This window comes from Myotis daubentonii, chromosome 3 (assembly GCF_963259705.1).
Source record: "Myotis daubentonii chromosome 3, mMyoDau2.1, whole genome shotgun sequence".
In the NCBI taxonomy this organism is placed as follows: domain Eukaryota; kingdom Metazoa; phylum Chordata; class Mammalia; order Chiroptera; family Vespertilionidae; genus Myotis; species Myotis daubentonii.
The window spans coordinates 147,531,966-147,552,979 of NC_081842.1; the positions used below are offsets into that span (position 1 = coordinate 147,531,966).

Genomic DNA, 21,014 nt, shown 5'->3' on the forward strand with positions numbered 1-21,014 from the left:
CCCCGCCGCTGTTTTTCTAAGAGGGGCGGGAGGAAATCGCCAGCGCGGCCGCCCATTGGCTGCGAGGCGAGACCGCAGTGCCCTCGGGGCCGGTTGGAGGGGCGCTGGCCTGAGAGCCGGCCTCTGACCGACAGGGGGAGCCCTGCGCGCGCCGGCTCCGCCCCGCCCCGCCCCGCCCCGCCCCGCCCTGCGCGCCCCGCGCCCTCCCTCCCCTTCCCGCCCCCCGCCTCCCGGCGCCACGCCCGCCCCCGGCCCCAGGCCAGTGCCTCGCGGGCCGGCGACCCGCAGCGCGCTGGCCGCCCCGCCCAGCCCCGCCCCGCCCCGCCTGGCTCCGCGGCGGGACGGGTAACGGTTACGAAGCACTTTCGCGCCGCGATTTCTGCTTAGTCATTGTCTTCCAGGAAACGCTTCCTCAGTTGGGAGTCAACTCTCCTGCGGCGGCCGCAGCAGCAGGAGCCGCAGCACCAGCGCGTCCTCCCCGGGCCGCCGCTCCGCCGCCGCCGGCCTCCCCGGGCCCGAGCGCAGGCCGAGGTCCCGCCGCGCGGGGCAGGCAGCCGCGCGCCCGGCTCTCCGGCCTCGGGCGCTGCGTCTGCGGGGCGGCCTCCTTCCCCGCCTGCGGCCGCTGCCATGGGCACCGACAGCCGCGCGGCCGGGGCGCTCCTGGCGCGGGCCCGCACCCTGCACCTGCAGACGGGAAACCTGCTGAACTGGGGCCGCCTGCGGAAGAAGTGCCCGTCCACGCACAGCGAGGAGGTGAGGGCGGGCGAGCGTTGCCAGCGGAGACGCGGGGCTCGGGGCGGGGGGCTCCGAGGGCGGGCGGGCGGGCGCGGTGCGCACCTGGGCTCCGCCCGCGGGAGGAGGCTGAGGCCGCGGTGCCCGCGACTTCGCCCCCAAAGCTGCTGTTGGGGGCAGCGGGTCTTTAAAAACTTGGCAGGTGCAACTTTACGGCGAGTGGTGCCTCCATGCGCGCTTCTGGCCGCTCTCCCAGCCCTCCAAGGTGTCGGATCCCTCTCCCGGCTGTGGGGTCAGGGGAGGCCAGTCCGTCGCTCTGCCCCGCTCTCTTCCCACGGCGCGTTCAGGTGAAAAATAGTCCAGAGATTCGTTTTTGGAGGATTCAGATGAAGTAGCAGCAATCCGCTGAGCTTGTAGGATGTTGACAATAGTTTCTCTGTTGCTGTGAGACAAGTGAGTACACACTCAAATTCGGCTTTGAAACAAAGTGTATGTTTTTCTTGCCGAGGAGTAATCTGAGTTTCTTTGCCCAGAGACTAATCACTGGTTTGAAGTGGCGGAGGTCAATGTGGAATCCTACACTCGTTACATTTCAGAGCGGACAGTAAATCATTGACTCTGCACGAATAATTGCGGAGGCACCTTGGTGGCATGGGACAGTTTTCAAACAAACAAACAAAATAAAACTTCGATTTAGGAGCTCTTATAACTTTGAGAAAGTTACTCTCTCTGACTGTAGCCTTAAAGTTGGATAATAGCTTCTTCAGCAGGCTGCTGTGAGGATGAAAATATATGTGAAAACGCTCACCATATAGGCATTTTATCTCCCTTATTTTCTGGTTCAGTCGGAAAGATAAATATTTTTTTAATGATTGTTTATTTTTCGCCCTAACCGGTTTGGCTCAGTGGATTGAGAGCGTCGGCCTGCGGACTGAAGGGTCCCGGGTTCGATTCCACCCAAGGGCATGTACCTTGCTTGCGGGCACATCCCCAGTAGGAGGTGTGCAGGAGGCAGCCGATCGATGTTTCTCTCTCATCTAGATTTCTAACTCTCTATCCCTCTCCTCTCCCTTCCTCTGTAAAAATCAATACAATATATATATAAAATAATTGTTTATTTTTCAGTTACAATTGACACACAATATTATATTAGTTTCAGGTGTACCAGATAGTGTTTAGACATTATGTCACTTAGGAAGTAAGTGTCTGGTACCCATCTGACACCGATAAAACAAATCTTGATTAAAAGAAAAAAAAATGCCCTAAACTGTATCAGAATGTGACGTTATCAGCTGTATTCCTAGGCAGTTTCTGCTCTTTAATATAAGATGTTGGTGATATACTCTACAGCAGTACATGACAGCCATCTAAGTATGTGCTGGGCCTGTGCACAGGTCTGGTATTGGGAGTGAGTGTTCATCTGGAGATGAGAGCACTTGATTATAACTTTAAAAGGAATCAGAGTGTGCGCTTCGGCTGCACATATACTAAAATTGGAACGATACAGAAAAGATTAGCATGGCTTCTGTGCAAGGATGACACACAAATTCGTGAAGCGTTCCATATTTAAAAAAAAAAAAAAAAAGGGAATCAGAATCTTGTACCATATTGTGTCCAGGTTCCAGCTGTTTGCATGTCTTGTTTTGTTCAAACCTCCCCAATTGGACTATTTCTCCCAAAGGTAAATATTTCTATATTTAGTTCTAGACCTTTAATTTCCTCCAGTGCTGCTGGTTCAGTATACCATTTTGCATGTATATTGATAATACTAAGTGAAATTTTCTCTTATCTCAACACAACACACTCTAGAGTAGTGGCTTTCAAAGTCTTTTACTGTGAACGCAGTAAGAAATGCATTTTTCTTGCAACACAGTTAAAAATACTAGTATATAGTGTATGTATATATGATTTCATGAAGATACTAACCCTTATTATATACTGTGTATTCTGATTATTTTCCTATCCTAATTTGTTTTTTAAAACTTACTTTCTTAATGCAGTTATGAGTCACACCCCACAGTTTTAAAAACATCGTTCAAAAGATTAATTCTGGTTCATGTGTTTTATTTTGGGTGCAACATAAGAGGGAAAAAGTAAAGAAACTAGAAAATATTTGAGGAACACTTGAGATATGGCAGCATATTGTAGGGAAAATATACATGTTTTGTTTCCATGTAAAAAATAACTTCATGATAACTAGGGCTTCAAATTGGGATATATTACTTAAACAGTTTAACCTCATTGAATAAAGAAACTAAATAAATCACTCATGACTGAGAACATTTACACATTGAATAGAGAGTTTAATTAAAATTTCTAAAAGTTCTCTTCTAGTGTTGATACTTGCTTTGTTTTTATTCTGTGATCTCTGCCCAGATGTTTTGTTACACTAGAATTTTATGAAAGCAGATTTTTTGTTGTTAATCCTCACCAGAGGATATTTTTTCCATTGATTTTTAGAGAGAATAGAAAGGGAGAGTGGGGCGGGGGGAGGGGGGGAGGTGAGAGAGAGAGAGAGAGAAACACGAATGTGAGAGAGAGAGACATCAATTGGTAGCCTCCCGAATGCGCCATATAGGGGTCCGTGTCCTGCGACCCTTCAGTGTGGGCTCTAACCGCTGAGCATGCCGACCAGAGAGAAATTAGATCTTTATTGATATATTGTTATTGATTTTAGAGAGAGAAATATATAAATACCAGTTTATAGAGAGAAGCATTAGCCCCTTCCTGCACACCCCCTACTGGGGATTGAGCCGGCAACCTGGGCATGTGTCCTGACCAGGAATCAAACCGGTGACCTCTTAGTGCACAGGACAACACTCAGTCAAATGAACCACATTGGCCGGGCAGATCTTGTGTTTTAAATGGTCCATTATAGGACTGTTTTGCCCAGTTATTTGTTGTAAGGGTGTTGTAATGTACCCCGCGAATCACAGAAGGACGCCTCAAGAAGTCAAATTAAAGAGTCACATTTATTGCAATCCGGGACTATGAGGGGCCATTTGCTTTCCCAAATCTCATAGTAATAAGATGGTCGCAGCTCCAAGGTCATATAGGCAAAAAATCACAAAGGTATTAATTACATCCCAGGGTTTGGAATGAGGAACCTGGTTCGAAAAAAAGCAGTTTACAGAAGCAGAAACAGCATGTTATCTAAATTACAGTTTTGGGTCTAGAGCCTTCTGACCTTGGGATAACTGTGCTGTCCTTCCCAGGTAAAGGAAAATGTGCTTTCTAAGACCAGTATGACCACAACCCATGGGATATTCACATTACAATCAATAAGGCATTTAATCGAATGGGATGATAAACTCTTATACAACTGCAGATTTACTGATACACTACATTGTAATGATACTTATCTTCAGTGATACTATGTAGGGGTGTGTGTTGGGGGGGAGGGGGGTGGTAAGAATGTAGAAAGTGAAGAACAAACAGTACCAGGTTAATGTTCAATTGATACAGATAACATGAAGAAGATTAAAAATCACTAGGTTTGTGATATAGTCAATGAATTTCTCCTATTATAACATTGGACTGTTCTATGGTTTATCCTGACATTTTTCAGAATCCAAGATTTATTAAAGAAATGGTTTCAATGCCTGGCCATTGTGGCTCAGTGGTTGAATGTCGACCCATGAACCTTTCGATTCCTGGTCAGAGCAAATGCCCGGGTTGTGGGCTTGGTTCCTAGTAGGGGGCGTGCAGGACACAGCTAATCGATGTTTCTATCTCGATCCCTCTTCCTTCCTGTCTCTCTAAAATCAAGAAAAATACTTAAAAAAAAAAAAAGAAAGAAAAGAAATGGTTTCAAGAAGGGAATGAATACCCAGAAAATATATTTATCTTCCTGAATCAGGAAGGTAAAAAAGCCTTAAGTATGCAAATGAGCCATTCTTCCAAAGGAAAATTTCATCAAATTCTCCCGTGATTTGAGCCAAAGCACTCCTGATAGAATTGTTAATTTACAGTTTGTCCTGCTGCCTCAGCTTTTACTAATTTTTAAAAAGAATATTGACTTGTAATTATCTGGAATAATTATCAACTAATTTTTATGTACCGACTTAAATTTGAGTATATAAATATACTTTCTGTAAAGATATAGACCTTGTAAACTGAATTCTATGTGGATTATAGTATTGTTGTGGATTGTAAATCTGAACATAAGTGCCTCTGAGCTCTTCAATTGATAAACTAGTTGTTCCTTGTAATTGTCTGTACTAATATATAAGCAACAAAGTGTGTATATCAATTTTTATCATAAGCAGTCATAGATCAGATAGTCTCTCTTAATGCTATTAGGAAAGTGCTTTTGCAATTCAGGGACTTGCTTCTAGTTACACATTTATTTTTTCTGCAAAGCATTGTGCCCTTGGATAATTATAAGGCAGTGATTTCAAACTGCTAGTGATGCCCATTAGTAGTCATAGATCAATTTAGTGAGTTATGGAGTAGCATATTTTTTTCTAATTAAGAAAAAAAAAAAACAGTGTACCTGGCATGTAGTGAACATAAATATTGTTTTATAAATTTTGTATTATTTGTATGTAGGTCCTCACTAGGTGAATTATGTCTTGCTTTACCACTATCAAATAAGTTTGAAATATAATGACATAAGAGATAAACGAGTATAAACATTTGAATGAATTGATAACATACTACAATGTTAGTGTAAGAATTTTATTTGCTTATGTAAGAAAACACTGAAGACAGGTTGGACAATCTGTAGACAGTGTACCTAGGTGTTAGGAAATGTGCACTGACGTGCGCATTGACTTCTGTAAGATATGACTATGGTGGCTCTCAGACTTCAGAGGACATATCGATTGCTTGGGATGCTTGTTAAGTAAAAGTTCTGCCCTTATAGAGTGGTTAAGCAGGTCTATTATGAGGCTTAGGAATTTGAATTTTTAATAAACACCACAGGTGAGTCTGATGTAGGAGTTCCCCTGGCCACATTTAGAGAATCGTGTGTTTGTCTTTGAGAAATATAAAATAGTAGTTAATATTAGTTCTAGTCAGGCTGCCTGGGCTTAAACCCATGTTTCTCCATTATAAACGTTATTATTGATTTTTTTTGTTTGTTTCTTTAGTTATGTTTTTATGTCTCAGAAGTTTACTTTAATTTTTATTGGTACAAAAATTACTTTTAAAATAATTAGGTTACTACTTTAGGACATCAACATTTGAGAATTAAGAGTAGAATAAAATAGATATAAATTTATCTTCGTTGTAGAGAACAAACAATCTTGTAGAACTAAAATTTTGGTTTGTATAGTATTTCCTAGTGACGTCCTTTTCTACTTATCAAGCTAATACATTCTTATCAGATAAGTACAGAAAAGTGTATAGAATTTGATTAACAGTTTCAAAATGCATTCTTTTCGCAGCTTCGAGATTGTATCCAAAAGACCTTGAATGAGTGGAGTTCCCAAATCAGCCCTGATTTGGTCAGGGTGAGTAAAATGTGGGTCAAGAAATCATGTAGTCCAAAAGGGAAGTGAAGTAAGCAGGAAATTAATTTCCTTAGTTTTGATAGGGAAGACAAATAGACAGCTAGCATAAAACTCCCTATGGCTAATGTGTTGAGATGGCAGTCTGACTCAATAAGCTTAAGCTTAAGCAGAAAATCTAGACTGTGTAGTCAACTCTTCAACTAGACAACATACTAGGATTCTCTCTACTTAATTCCCACCAGAGTTTTCTCATAATGTATTTTGCTCCAATTTGTATTTGGCCTGATAAAGGAATAACTATTATTAAATAGTTTTGGTTGGTAAATTGTTTTGGTAGAATATCACCCCAATAATATAGTCACTAGAAATAATTTTTTAAATGTCAGTTTCTGCTGAAACAGTAAGGAACTGTGTTTCATTAAATGTCAATATATGACAATATACAGAATACTTGTCTGTAAACCACTCTTGGGATCCAAATCAGCCAAAGGTATATAACAAATTACATAGACTGCTTTAAAAGAATGGGGCAAGTTGTATGCTGGATATACTTGTTCCCCTGAGTGTACTGCAAGTTTTATAACGTGATAGCTACTAGACATGCATTGATTAATTTCTATTACCAGTCTCTGTTTCTCTAAAATGACCATTTACCTTATTTATGCATGATTAATAAACACTTACTGGCCAGGCATTGTAATACGCTCACGACTTGTGAGAAAGACCTCACTGTTTACTTTGTTTAAAATGTTTGTGATTAATGTTGAAAGTTTGTAGCATGTCATTATCCAGAATACATAATAGTATTTTTCATTGATTTCTTTTCTAAGTAAAATTATTTACGGTACTAGTGGTTCTAACTCCTCACAGGCCTCCTGCCCTCCACCCCCATTTATTTGTGTGTGTGTTGTAATCTGAGTACCTGATCAAAATGAGACACTTTTCCCCAGAAAATGAACTCACACACACACACACAGTGTTTTATACCTGTATTTCAGGGCTTTACAAAGATTATGAAGCCCATTCAGACCTCAGGTAAAGAACCCTGCTATCTTTTGGGTTCCCTGCTGCTAAAGAGTTTATGAATAGTAAAAAACATATAGCTAATCTAAAACATTTTATATTCATTGTAAACATCATGTGTTTATTATAGGAGTTTCCAGATGTCTTGGAATGTACTGTATCTCATGCAGTTGAAAAGATAAGCCCCGATGAAAGAGACGAAATGAAAGTTTCTGGTAAAGTCTAGCCTTTCCAATTCATTATGTCATACAGCAGAAGTGATAGTTTTTATTAGGCACGGGAACAAGCCTTTCTTTGCTTCTGGTAATGAGTGACTTGGTTACTAAGTGTGAGACATAGAAATTTTAATGTCAACTCTCTGAGTTACAGGAGGTCAGTGTTGGCTACTTCAGTGGAGTCGCGATATAACTTTACCTTGCTGTTCTTCACAGTCATTTATTAATTTATATTTTGGACTTCAGAGCAGTGGGACGATTAAGCTGGAGGAAATGGAAAGAATAAAGGGGAGTCTTAACATTGTCTACCCAAAGCAGGCATAAGCCCTCCCTTCCTGGTGGGACGCTGCCATACAGTGGCTGAGATGGCCTGGGGGTATAGAAAGAAGTGTGGGCAACAAGTTGCATGGAGAGAAATAAAATACACATTATACCCATTCAACAAATGTATCAAGTGACTACTTTCCAGAGATTCTGTGAAGCTCAACAAATGAAAAGGTGTTCTTGCACTCATTTTATAGTCAGCATAGCACAATGAGGAAAAGCTTGAACTTGACTAAATTGACATTTCTGGAGGTGCAGAGTACTGACTCGTATCATCTTGGGTTAACAAATTATTTAATCTCTCTGAGTCTCAGTTTCTTCATCTATAAAATGGGGATGCATCTGCTTCACAGGCAAAAGAAGCATTTGCCACGGTGCTTGGCATAAAGTTAAGTGCTAGGTAGCTATTATTTATTACCATTTGTGTTTGTGTTGTGGTTGTTTTTCCTTGGGGCAGGGGGTGGACATATAAAATGAGATAGGGCATTGACTTTCGACTAACAATAACTACCATTTGTTGAGTTGTACTTTGTACCAGGCATTGTGCTTGTCCTTTTTCATTGTATTTCTTACAATTCTCAAAACAGTCTACAAGGTAGGGCTATTATCCTCATTGCACTGGTGACATTAAATAACTTGAAAGTTGTCATACAACCAACCCAGTAAGTGGTTGAACCAGGAATCCATCCAGACTCCAAAACCCATTTCTTTCTATTAGTTTCACATTGCTGTTTGTCTTGAAAAGGAAGTGAAAGCAACATTGTCCCTGTGGTATCAGGCCAAATACAGCCGGTGTGGCTCAGTTCATTATGGTTTAGATCAGTGATGGCAAACCTATGACACTCATTTTTTGGTTGATTTTTCTTTGTTAAATGGCATTTAAATATATAAGATAAATATCAAAAGTATAAGTCTTTGTTTTACTATGGTTGCAAATATCAAAAAATTTCTATACGTGACACGGCACCAGAGTTAAGTTAGGGTTTTTCAAAATGCTGACACGCCGAGCTCAAAAGGTTCGCCATCACTGGTTTAGATTCATCCTGGATCTCTTGCAAGTTGTCCTCAGTTCCCGGAGAGCTTCAGCACCCAAATTCTCCCCATATGAATAGCTTTCCTCTCTCTACTCATCTAAAAATGTCTCTTTGATTTGAAATGACCATTTCAAATGTCATACATTCATGGTCAGAGGGACTGTGGTGGGGAGGGTTTGCTTAGAGTATGATTATGGGAGCTAAGGTTGGACTAAAGTGAAGATTGACTCACCTGGCAGAGGAGCTGTGCTGGCTTTTAAATAGAGAACATGAGGAAAGCAGTGTTTTCGGAAGATTGTCTAGCAGTAAAAAGGAAAGGAGAAGGAAAAGAAATGTATAAGGAAAATTTGTTGTATATGTTGAATCCCAGGCATTTTATATAGGGTATTTTATTAGCCGGTTTTCTATCCATTCTCCTTTTGGATTTTCCCTTTGCCTTCTCTCCTACTAATCCACTTATCTATTTGAGTGAAGTTAGATTTTTTTGAACAGTGAATTTACATCAAGTAAATATAGACATGTTGAGTTGAGCTCAGCCGGTGTGGCGCAGTGGTTGAGCATTGAGACCTATGAACCAGGAGGTCACAGGGAGGATTGTTCGTTTGTTTTCCATTTTCTTCTCATTCCAAGCAATTTTAGTCTTTCTATATATTATAGTTTATTGGAGAGAATAAATAATATGCTCCATTAATGTTTAATTCATTAAATATACATTTTGAGTAATAAATTTCTGTTTATTTGAACTACCTTCTAACCAATGGTTAATTAATATTTGCTTTTTTGTTTTGACAGATATTTGTTGGCAACTAGCATATAATTTAAAAATTACAGTGAAAGTATACTTTTATGTCTTAAAATGAAAACTATAAAATAATGTTACTAAAAAAGAAAAAACAATCCGTTCAGGATTATCTGTCATCTTAGTACTGTTAGCAGTATTAATACTTTATCGTACAATGTTATCCAAATGTAATAATCAGTTTTGTTTTCTTTATTACCCAGCAAAACTGTTCATGGTAGGATCAAATTCTTCATCATCAACTAAAAATGCAGTTGACATGGGTAAGCAAAATATTAACATTTTATCTTTATAGTGGACTTAGTGTAGGTGCTATATTAGTTACATCTTTTTTTATTGTAGGTGTTACATTAGTTACATCTTTTTTTAAATTTATCTTTATTGTTGAAAGTATTACAGGTGTCCTCTTTGTGTGTGTGTGTTTTTTTCCCCATTGACTCCCTCCATCCTGTCCCACCCCTCCCAGGCCTTCGCTACTCTATTGTCTGTGTTCATGGGTTATGCATATGTGCATATAAGATCCTTGTTTAATCACCCCACACACACACACACACACATCCATACCCCTGCCATGTTCAGATTCACATAAAATAGAAAATGAACTCATTCCAATTTTACCTTTTTTTAAAGATTTTTTTTTAATTGAATTTTAGAGAGTGGGGAAGGGAGAGGGAGAGAGAAACATCAATGTAAAAGGGAAACGTGGATCAGCTGCCCCCTGCACGCCCCTTCCTGGGGAACCAGTTCAAAACCCAGGAATGTGCCCTGACCGGAAAGTTCTAACCTAATTTCCTAAGGCTTCTGTAGAATCATGTTAAATTATGGAGGATCATATTTTGATATATAGGAGGAATATAAAAGATGTAACAATTAATTGTTAACTATATGTTTGGAGATAGAAATTCTCCTTAATCATATTCTTTGCCCTTTTAATACTATAGATGAAATCAAAACAACAACAAACAAACAAAGCATTTTTATCTATTTTCAGTACTTGGTTTAGGTTATTGTGGTATTATTACAGTTATTCAGTATTCCCCCTCCCCCCCCCCCCAAACACACACACACACACACACACACACACAAATGTGTTTATTTAATATATTCATCACAGGGGCTCAAACAGAGACAATTTATAAAAACAGACACAAAACAAATATGACACCACAGCTAAAGATACAGGGTCCTATACAGAAATCAAGGCAAGGACAGACCATTTAAGGAAAAAGACAGCAAAGAAGAGAGGCTGGACAGGGCTCTTGACCAGAGACCTGCTTTGTGTAGGTTTCTTGTAGGTACTTCTTGAAGGCTGTGGGGTTTTCCAGAGCTCCACAGCATGCATGTTCAATGGGCTATCAATGTTGAGTTCTCCTAGCAGGCTTAGATGGAGAGCAGGATGGTCCTGATAAAATATAGAGCAGACCACTTGTCCTTTAGGGTGTCTAGGCAGATGTTACTCTGGATATCTACGTTGGGATGAGGAATTTCACCATGCGCACGTTTTACTGGTAGTCACTGAGGAACTCAAGGGAGAGCTTATGCCTCAAGTCTTCCTAAACTGCTAGCTGTTCCCATCCATTAGAAAAGGTTGTCTCATTCAGGGAAGTCAGAAGTTCCTTTGTCACCACATATCATAAGGGTCATCAGCTCTTGCTCACTGGGCCTGGGCAGGGCAGGGCAGGGCCCGCACTGGGCTCGGCTCCTTTATAAGCTGCAGCGACGCTGGTGGCAGCTGGGTTGCGGTTCTGGGAGGCCATCCGGACAGCACTGGCAGAGACATGGGAAGTCTGAGAACACGACTGTAGTTGCTAGTATTTTTTTCTTTAAAAACATCTTCCAGTATTTACATATGTTGAACACTTAAATAATTAGCTCTTTAATATAACTGTGGAGTGCACAATAATCATTAAAAATAAACTCAAATTATTTTTATAGAAACTAAGAAATTACTAGTACTTACCTCTATAAATATAGATTAAGACCATACATTCAGTTTTTCAGTCTCAAATTTATTTTTTGCTATGACCACCAGTTGCAGAATATTAGGTCAGAATTCTCATGATCATCTATGTGAGATACTAGTAGAACTAGAGAAGAAAATGTTGCGAAGCTAAGGAAGGCACCAAAAAATCCTGGCACCTAGGAAACAAGGAGGTTTGTTCTCCCAGAGAGAGGAGCCTAAAGTAGCTGTGGGTTCCCCAAGAAGAGACAGGTCAAAGAAATCCACTTACCTACTATATAGACCAAGTAGATGAATGAACACTTACACTTTTCTTTTTTAATCCTCACCTGAGGATATGTTTTTATTGATTTTTAGAGAGAGAGACATCAATGTGAGAGAAACATCAATTGGTTGCCTCCCATTTGAGTCCCGACTGGGGATCAAATCTGCAACCTAGGTATGTTCCCTGTCCGGGAATCGAACTCTGATTAATGTTCCCCCCACGGCCCGCGTGGTTCAGGGTTCAGGATCTGGAAGAGGGGACGCACACAAATGAAAGAGACGAGACAAGAGATAATTTGGAAATTGGGGGGCCAGGTGAGAGCCCATCCCAAGAGGATGGACTCCGCTTGTGCTCAGGCCTTGCCATCTTTTTATTGAGTGTGGGATACACCCATAGCCCTTAGGCAGGCAAGTTCCAATAACAGACAGACTATCTTATCAGTAAGGATTTACATGACTATCTGGTGGGGAAGTTGCTTCAGCTACCATTGTCTGGACTAAACAGTGGGTGCATAGCCCTGACCTATGCCAGGGCTTCAAGGGTCACCAGCATCCTGGGCTCCTTGTTCACACCTCTCTGCTAAAGAAGACAATAGGCGGCTTCCCACAGAACTGAAAACTTTTTGGTGTACGGGACAATGCTCCAACCAACTGGGCCCCCTGGCCAGGGCTGTGCACTTAAACTTTTTTAGAAAATGGAAATATTCTAAGGAACAGATAAATTGTGAAACGGAGCAACCTGTTATGTAGAAAACTAATGAATATATGGACAGAATTCAGTGGGATGTTTGAAGCATTAGAAATACTTGTTTTATTATGTAACAAACATTTATCCTCTGTGTTTTCCTTCACATCAGCCTGTTCAGTCCTTGGAGTTGCACAGCTGGATTCTGTGATCATTGCTTCACCTCCTACTGAAGATGGAGTTAATCTTTCCTTGGAGCACTTGCAGCCTTACTGGGAGGAATTACAAAACTTAGTTCAGAATAAAAAAATTGTTGCCATAGGTACCTCTGATCTGGACAAGACACAGTTGGAACAGCTGTATCAGTGGGCCAAGGTAAAGGACAGCCAGATCACGAGCACTGGGGGAGGGGGATCCCGGAGGGGCTTTCTCTTACAGTCCTTGCGGGATTCTGTTGAGTATCATGCATGTAGTGGACACTCGCCGTGGAGTAACTATTCCAAGTGTGGAAGTCTTGAGGCTGATTTTATATACAGAATTGGATTTTTTCTCCTCAAATACGTAGGGTGTCTCAAAAAAATGTATACACAGTGTTTATTAACATACATTTCAGTTTCAAAATTGAAATTGAAGTGTGTATACATTTTTGGGACACCCTATATGTCTAATTGAACTTAATATTAGTCTCATTTAAAAGGAGTGACAAAAACACTAGAAAATGTGTTATTGAAGCATTCATAGCCAAATGAATTCAGTTTTCTTCTGTTTTACTTATGTGATAAAAATATTACATTTTTCATTAGCTATTATTAGAACATGGTTCTGATTTCCTAAAAGTAAGGGGCTACTATATATAACAAATATTTTGCTGACTATTATTTAAAGTTACATGAGGCTTAGTTTATACACTTGATAATGGAGTCACAAATTAACACCCCCCCCCCCCCCGCCCCCAACTATCTGGCCTAATAACATACAAATTATTAGTGAAGTTGCTTACTGGAATTTTACCTTTACTCTCTGTATCTCTCTTTATTCCTTTTACTTCATCCTAGCCTTGTCCTTTTCAGACCTTTCAGTTTCTTAGAGACAAGAAGACCCTAGAGCAGTGGTTCTCAACCTTCCTCATGCCGTGAACCTTTGATACAGTTCCTCATGTTGTGGTGACCCCCAATTTCATTGTTACAAATTGAACATAATTAAAGCATAGTGATTAATCACAAAAACAATATGTAATTATATATGTGTTTTCCGATGGTCTTAGGCAACCCCTGTGAAAGGGTCGTTCGACCCTCAACGGGGTCGCGACCCACAGGTTGAGAACCGATACTCTAGAGGAAGTGTTGCCCCTTCTTCCTTTGACTTGGTGGTAGCTGGAATGTGACTAAGACCCTGCTAGAGAGCCTGGGTGATCCAGAATGTATCTATAAATTAACCAGAGGAGCTATTAGAAATGACCTAATTCTTCTCTTTTTCAAAATGTCTCTGATTAATAACCATTTTATACTTTAACATTAAATGTACTTATCATTTGTGTTTGATCCTCTACCTTAAAGACATATTCCCTCTGTTGTTGGAATCAAGTCTGTTTCTGAGGCAGATGTATTAGATTACAGGTTCTAGCAGGAGATGTTTTAATATTGTGTTATAGTGGCTTTCCCCCCGCCTAGACTATTTTTCCTTTCCCTGTTACTGCTAATGTGAGTTAGAAAACATACATTAATAAATATATTGATGTAAAAGTAATTTATAAACTTTAAGTGCTATAGAATGTGATATTTCATATTTTCTACAATTGAGTTCTTGTATCATCATCTACTTTTAGTAGTACTTAATTTAGTGGAGATATCATGATTTTATTTTATTTTTTTTTTTTTTTCACTTCTAGGTCAAACCAAATAGTAACCAAGTTAATCTTGCCTCCTGCTGTGTGATGCCACCTGATTTGACTGCATTCGCTAAACAATTTGACATACAGCTATTAACTCATAATGATCCAAAAGGTAAGACAGATTTTCATTTATAGACTTTGATCACGAGCTTTGATCTTACAAGAAACTACTTGTGAAAATTGAATTTCTAATTGTGTACAGTGATTGGTGCACAGTGCTATTGCCTAGAACTATTGGATATTAGCCTGTTTAGGTTTATAAGTATTAAACTACACAGAAAAGATCTTTTAAGGTACCAAAGAGCCACTTAATTAAAAAAGATAAATATCTGGAAAAAGAGGCAGATAACTTAATTTGAAATGTAAGCATTTTAGGATTGGTGATTGAGTAGGTATTTTATTAAAACATATATTTGATGCTAATAGAAACATTATTTGATTAATGAGAATGGCTTATCTGCCTTCTATAGCATAAATTTTTGTCAACTTTTACATGAGAACTAGGAAAGCTGGGAAGAGAATGTTTTACACTTGATACTGTTGTTTATTCTGTCCTACTCTCATTTTTCACTGTTTTGTAGGGAGAGGAGGAAGCATTTTACTTAGTAGATCTATAGGCTCTGTGAAATAGTATTTTGGTGTAGTTTTGGGGTTTCTTTTTGTTTTTTAATTCTCACCAAGGATATTTTTTCCATTGCTTTCTAGAGTGGAAGGGAGGGAGGAAGAGAGAGAGAGAGAGAGAGAGAGAAATCTATTGGTTGGCTCCTGCTACTAGGGTTAGGGAACCTGTAACTGAGGTATGTGCCCTTGATGGGGAATTGAATCCATAACCCTTCAGTCTGAGGGCAACGCTCCAACCACTGAGCACCCAGCCGGGGCATTTTTTGGTGTAGTTTTAAGTGACAACTGTCTTAGGAATTTTAAATCTCCATATTGGAGGAAATTACATTTTATAGATGATCATTCCTGGAGAAAAAACATTGGGTTTTAGCCCTAAGCTGGTTTGGCTCCGTGGATAGAGCATCAGCCTGTGGACTGAAGGGTCCCAGGTTTGATTCCAGTCAAGGGCACATATCTGGGTTGCGGTCTCAATCCCCAGTGTGGGGTGTGCGGGAGGCAGCCAATTGATGATTCTCATCATTGATGTTTCTATCTCTCTCTCCCTCTCCCTTCCTCTCTGAAATCAATAAAAATATTTTTTTAAAAAATTGGGTTTTTATTTCCATGTCTAAAAAGATGGCATTGTATTAGTGTTTTGATTCAGTTAATTTTTAGGATGCTTATGGATAATCTCTTGAGACTTTACACTATTTTTGTCAGCCATCTGTCCCATTCTCATTTTTCACATTCTGGGGGAAGTGGAGGAGGAGTTTTTTGTGGTTTTTTTTTTTGTTAAACATATTTTTATTGATTTCAGAGAGGAATTGAGAGAGAGAGAAACATCAATGATGAGAGAAAATTATTGATCGACTGCCTCCCTCATGCCCCACACCAGGGATGGGGCCCGCAATCCAAGCATGTGTGCCCTGACCGGGAATCGAACCATGACCTTCTGGCTCACAGATTGATGCTCAACCAATGAGCCGGGCAAGGAGAAGTTTTAATCGCTTTGTTCCTCAAATGCCAGACACCCTGCTAACTGCCTCAGAAAGATGATCTGTAATCTTCATAACAACTGAAACTAGGCATTCTGTTGATGAGAACGGAAGCCTCGAGTTTACGAAACTAGCCAAGGTCACTCCACTGGCACAGGGTAAAGTTTGAATGTGGACCTATGTCCTGGCTGAATTTGGAGCTTTTCCTCACCATGTTGTACAATCTCTCTGATCTGAAACGTTTCAAATCGGCCAGTACAGTGGAGCGTACAGCATGGCGTACAGAATCATTTTTTTTAAAGTCATTTTAGTGAAAATCTAACAAAGAATTGCTATTGCTGATTCATTCTGTAATATTAACCATTAAAATTGTAACTTTTCATAGGTTGGTAATATTATATCAACTTACATTTTTACTTTGGGTTGGGGGCTCTTTCAACGGTAATTATTACCAGTAGCAGTTGTTACCAGCTGCTCATAGATGAGCCTGTACCCTGATCTAGCTCCACTTGGAAAAAATACTATCCTTTTTCTAGTAGGAAAGGAAATAGGAAAAGACTAAGGTGTCTAGTATTTTATTTCCATGTTATCTAAATTAATCTTTACTGTTGAAAGTACTACATATGTCCCTTTTCCCCCCATTGACCCCTTCTAGCCCACCCCCACCCTAGATGTCTTTTTAATTTTAATTCTAAACCCTTTGATTAGAATATATAGACTGATTCTGCATATGCCATGAATGAATCTTCATACACTTTGATCTATAAATGAAGCAGTTCTTCTCTTAAAAGATTTGTCATGGTTACTGACTCTAAGGAGTTAACACAGCTGAATCGAAAGTATGTGATTAAGCCCTGGCCAAGTGGCTCAGCTGATTGGAGCGCCGTCCCAATTTTATCCTTCTTCCCTCCATAGTCTCTTCTCCTTTAGACTGTCTGATAAACAAATCCATGTTAATGTTACTTCTCCCGATGAGATATTTGCTTTCTGTTTATGAAAACTAGCTGTTTACTAGCTGTATGATCTTGGGCAGGTTATCTAACCTGGCTGCTTTAGTGTCCCCTTGTAAAGGGGAGTAATATTACCTATCTCATAGGGTTAACGTGTGGATTCAATGAGTTAATAAATCTAAAATACTCAGAAAAGTGCCTGGCGAATAATAATAGATAACATTTACTGGGAGTTTACTATTGATGCTATTCAAATATCACAGCAGTTCATTGGGGCAAACTGGTCCTCTAGTGCTCCCAAATCATATTGTATAGATGATACTTAATATTTAGCTGTATGGTTGCTTCTGATCCAGTGGAATCTTTCCAGATTGATTGATTGATTGATTGATTGATTGATTCAGCAGACACCTACTGTGTTCCAGGCATTGTTTCTAAGTACTAGATAGACAAATTTCAATCAAGTCAAATTTGTCTGACAACCAAGTCAGACAAATTTCAGCTCTCACCGAATTGATTTTCTAATGGGAGGAGACAAACAATAATGTAAATGATAAATGGTGGCATATGGTATAGAGAAAAGTTGGCTAAGGGAGAAGTGTGCTCAGGTTAGGGATTACTGTTTTGTATTATTGGTCAGGTGGGCCTCCCTGCTAAGGCAACATTAATCAGAGACCTGCAAGAAGGGAGTCAGCTATGTGGGCATCTGGAAAAATAGTGTTCAGGAAAGAGGGGGCATCTGATGCAAAAGCCCCTAAGGTATGAATGTGCTAGAGGATTCCAGGATACAGCTATGAGGCCAGTGTTCCTGGAGAAGAGGAAGTAAGGAGGGGAATGGTACATCAGAGCAGTAGTAGAGGGTTTGGACATGAATGTGGAAGAGAAAATAATGATTTCATCAAAGAGATGCAAATTAAAAGATAACCTTAAGTGACTGCTGGTGCTCCTGAGGCTAGGTTAAGATTGGCATCTAGCATTATCGGCTGCTGTTGGATGGCCTTTCTGGAAAGCAGTTGGCAATTTGTTATATATCTAGTCTTCAAAGTATACTTGGACTTTGAGCTTGTCATTCCATAGCCATGCATGCATTTTAAGGGTGTTTATTATAGCATTTTTATTAGCAAGATATTAGGAAAAAACTACATTTTTGGCCAACAATAAAGAAATATATCAATTTTGATATCTATATAATCTAATATTGGAAAATTATTAAAAACTAGGGGCCCGGTGCACGAAATTCGTGCACTGGGTGTGTGTGGGGGGGGAGTGTCCCTCAGCCCAGCCTGCCCCCTCTCACATACTGGGAGCCCTCAGGCGTTGACCCCCATCACCCTCCAATCGCAGGATCGGCCCCTTGCCCAGGCCTGACGCCTCTGACAGGGGACCCTCATTTCCCCCCATCACTGGTTCTGCCCCCAGCCCAGGCCTGATGCCTCTGGCCCAGGCATCAGGCCTGGGCAGGGGACCCCCAGACCCCTCCGGCCCAGGCAACGGGGACCCACAGCTGCAGCGGCCCCACGATCGTGGGCTTCGCTTTAGGCCCAGGCAAGGGACCCCTAGCTCCTGGGACTGCCAGCTTCGACCGTGCCCAGCTCCCATTGCTGGCTCCACCCCTACTTCCTGCTATCACTGGCCAGGGCGGAAAAGGCACCTGATTCTCTGATCATGGCTGGGGGGCAGGGCAAAGGCGGCCCCAGCTCTTAGCTCCCCCCTGGGTTTCCGATCACTGTCAGTGGCAGGGGGCTTCTTCCTGCTTTCCCTTTCGCCTCCCTGCATTGTGCCTACATATGCAAATTAACCGCCATCTTGTTGGCAGTTAACTGCCAATCTTATTTGGCAGTTAACTGCCAATCTTAGTTGGCAGTTAATTTGCGTATAGCCCTGATTAGCCAATGAAAAGGGTAGCTCGTACGCCAATTACCATTTTTCTCTTTTATTAGTGTTGATGATGCTTTCATGGAACATTTAATTATATGGGAAATATTCATTATCACATACGTGGAAAAAATAAGTAACTTAGGCTGTAACTACAGTATGAGTTCTAGTTTTTAAGATATTGAGATAGGTAGGTATAGGGAAAACATTGGGGAAAAAATACATGCCAATGGAAATGGTCTGTCTCTGGTTGATAGGATAATGGTAACATTTTTTCCCTACTTTCCTGTATTTCCCTTAGTAGTACATTAGAATCACCTGGAGATCTTCAAAAAAGTATCAATATTCAGGCTCCATTCACTATCGTTATGAATTAAATAGGCTGTGTTACAGGTATAGATACTTTCTGAAGAACTGCCTCGGACCATCTGACATCCTGGTTCAGTTTCATAGCACCCATTAGGGATAAGCATATTTTGTATTCAATTTTGAGGTGTGCCTTGTGTTATATTTAAACTAGAGGCCCGGTGCACGAATTTGTGAATGGGTGGGGTCCCGAGGGGGGAGGGTGGGACTGGGATGTGATCGGCCCTCCCAGCGGGCAGTGGGATGACCTTGCCAACCCAGGATCCGGATCCATCCTACTGACATTAGCACTGGTTGTCGGGAGCCACCTGGCAGCTGCTTTTATATCCTTTCTTCCTGGTGGAGCGTCTAGGGAGGGGAAGCGGCTGCAGTGCCCAAGGCTGACTTCCAGAAGGCCTGTGGTGGCACTGTCAGGATCATGCCAGCGGTGCTGGTCCATTGGTGCCAGGCCTGTTCTCCAGAGATTGGATCTGCAGGACTACTGAGGGAGTGAGTGGCTGCCACCGGGCTGGTGGGCCACCGGAAGGGTCGGTCAGCTGAGCGATGTGGGAGCGCACTGACCATCACTCCTGCATTGAGCATCTGCCCCCTGGTTGTCATTGCATGTCATAGCGACTGGTCGTTTCAGTTGTTTTCGGTCGTCAGTCGTAAAGGTTGCTTAGGCTTTTATATATAGAGAGATGCTTACCTATATAGTAAAGTGCCTTTGTTTTCAAATTTAACTCTGGGTTTTTATTTGTTGTTTGTTTTAAGAACTGCTTTCTGAAGCGAGTTTCCAAGAAGCTCTTCGGGAAAGCATCCCTGACATTCCAGCACATGAATGGGTGCCACTGTGGCTACTGCGATATTCAGTCATTGTTAAAAGTAGAGGAATTATCAAATCAAAAGGGTACATCTTACAAGCTAAAAGAAGGGGCCCTTAACTCTGACTTAGGATCATAACCTACTGACTTGTATTTTCCTTGACTATAAGATAAAATTGAGATATGTAAAAATCTATTTACTGTGGCATCATTGAGGCAAATATTCTTTAGTTATATTTGACATGTTATCTGTCAAGTTTTTGAACTCACATGAACCTCTGTATTGTTTTCATTAAACTATTGTTTTCTAATTGAAATCATTTACAAAGAAAATATTTGCAATATATTTTGCCTTTATTTTTATGACTAATAGAAATCAAGAATGTTTGTTGTTAGATATATTTTGGCCTAGGCATCAGGATAATGTATACTAGTATACATATTTTGTATTTCCAAAAAACTCATTAATTGCTTCTTACTCTATAGTATAACTAAGCAATTTGGTTACAATTGTTAAAACTGCTAAATACTGGAAAATATTTTTCCTGTTGATAAGATGATTATGTCTCAGAGTAACTGGAGTAGCTGGGATCTACTAGTAGTGTAAATAAAATTCATATCTTCAATATATGGATAGAAACAATTTTTTATTTAAGTTTACTTAATAGCCTTGCTTGTAGTTTACCTATAATGACTTAACCTTGTATTCCTGTGCCATATTTTCTCTTGCTGTTATTTACAAAGACAAACCAAAGTAAATCTAAAAAGGAGACTAGAATAACCCCAATAAATTCAACTTAAAGAAAAAAACAACAGAAAAGATAAAAAGGAGACTAGAAACTTTGAAATTATTGTTTGGGAGTTTTATAAAAGCAACTATTATTACCTTCAGACTCTTTTTAATTCTTGATTTATCCTTAATATTTTGCTATTCATTCAAGAATATCTAATAAATATTGAGCAATTACCATGTGCTTGGCACTGTGGGCTCTGGAAAGAGGAGGGGGCACAGGGATTAAGAGTAAGTTGCTAAATATGATAT

General features: G+C 40.4%; 1 protein-coding gene, 1 non-coding gene and 1 pseudogene across 3 annotated transcripts; 2 read left to right on the plus strand and 1 right to left on the minus strand.

The window, feature by feature from the left end:
* Nucleotides 1-331: 331 nt before the first annotated feature.
* On the plus strand, nucleotides 332-20,837 carry GCLM (glutamate-cysteine ligase modifier subunit). Of its 2 annotated transcripts, none has more exons than XM_059688790.1 (7): nucleotides 332-753; nucleotides 6,123-6,188; nucleotides 7,342-7,426; nucleotides 9,787-9,846; nucleotides 12,665-12,867; nucleotides 14,381-14,495; nucleotides 19,105-19,130. In XM_059688790.1, exons 1-7 carry the CDS (start codon nucleotides 628-630, stop codon nucleotides 19,113-19,115), a joined length of 666 nt encoding a protein of 221 aa, XP_059544773.1. In that variant the 5' UTR covers nucleotides 332-627; the 3' UTR covers nucleotides 19,116-19,130. The 2 variants fall into 2 exon arrangements, with proteins under 2 accessions (XP_059544773.1, XP_059544772.1); XM_059688789.1 differs by lacking the exon at nucleotides 19,105-19,130 and adding an exon at nucleotides 19,923-20,837 and having other exon boundaries at nucleotides 341-753.
* On the plus strand, nucleotides 2,198-2,302 carry LOC132232036 (U6 spliceosomal RNA). Its single transcript, XR_009452200.1, has one exon. It is a non-coding gene; the product is annotated as a U6 spliceosomal RNA (small nuclear RNA).
* LOC132231905 (ubiquitin-conjugating enzyme E2 C-like) lies at nucleotides 10,801-11,340 on the minus strand (annotated as a pseudogene).
* Nucleotides 20,838-21,014: the final 177 nt, after the last annotated feature.

Bases quoted from the DNA above. Each gene is read 5' to 3' on its own strand.
- GCLM (XM_059688789.1), top strand. From the start codon at position 628: ATGGGCACCGACAGCCGCGCGGCCGGGGCGCTCCTGGCGCGGGCCCGC. The intron at 9,847-12,664 runs GTAAGCAAAATA...CCTTCACATCAG, and splicing joins TAAAAATGCAGTTGACATGG to CCTGTTCAGTCCTTGGAGTT. The intron at 12,868-14,380 runs GTAAAGGACAGC...TTTCACTTCTAG, and splicing joins AGCTGTATCAGTGGGCCAAG to GTCAAACCAAATAGTAACCA.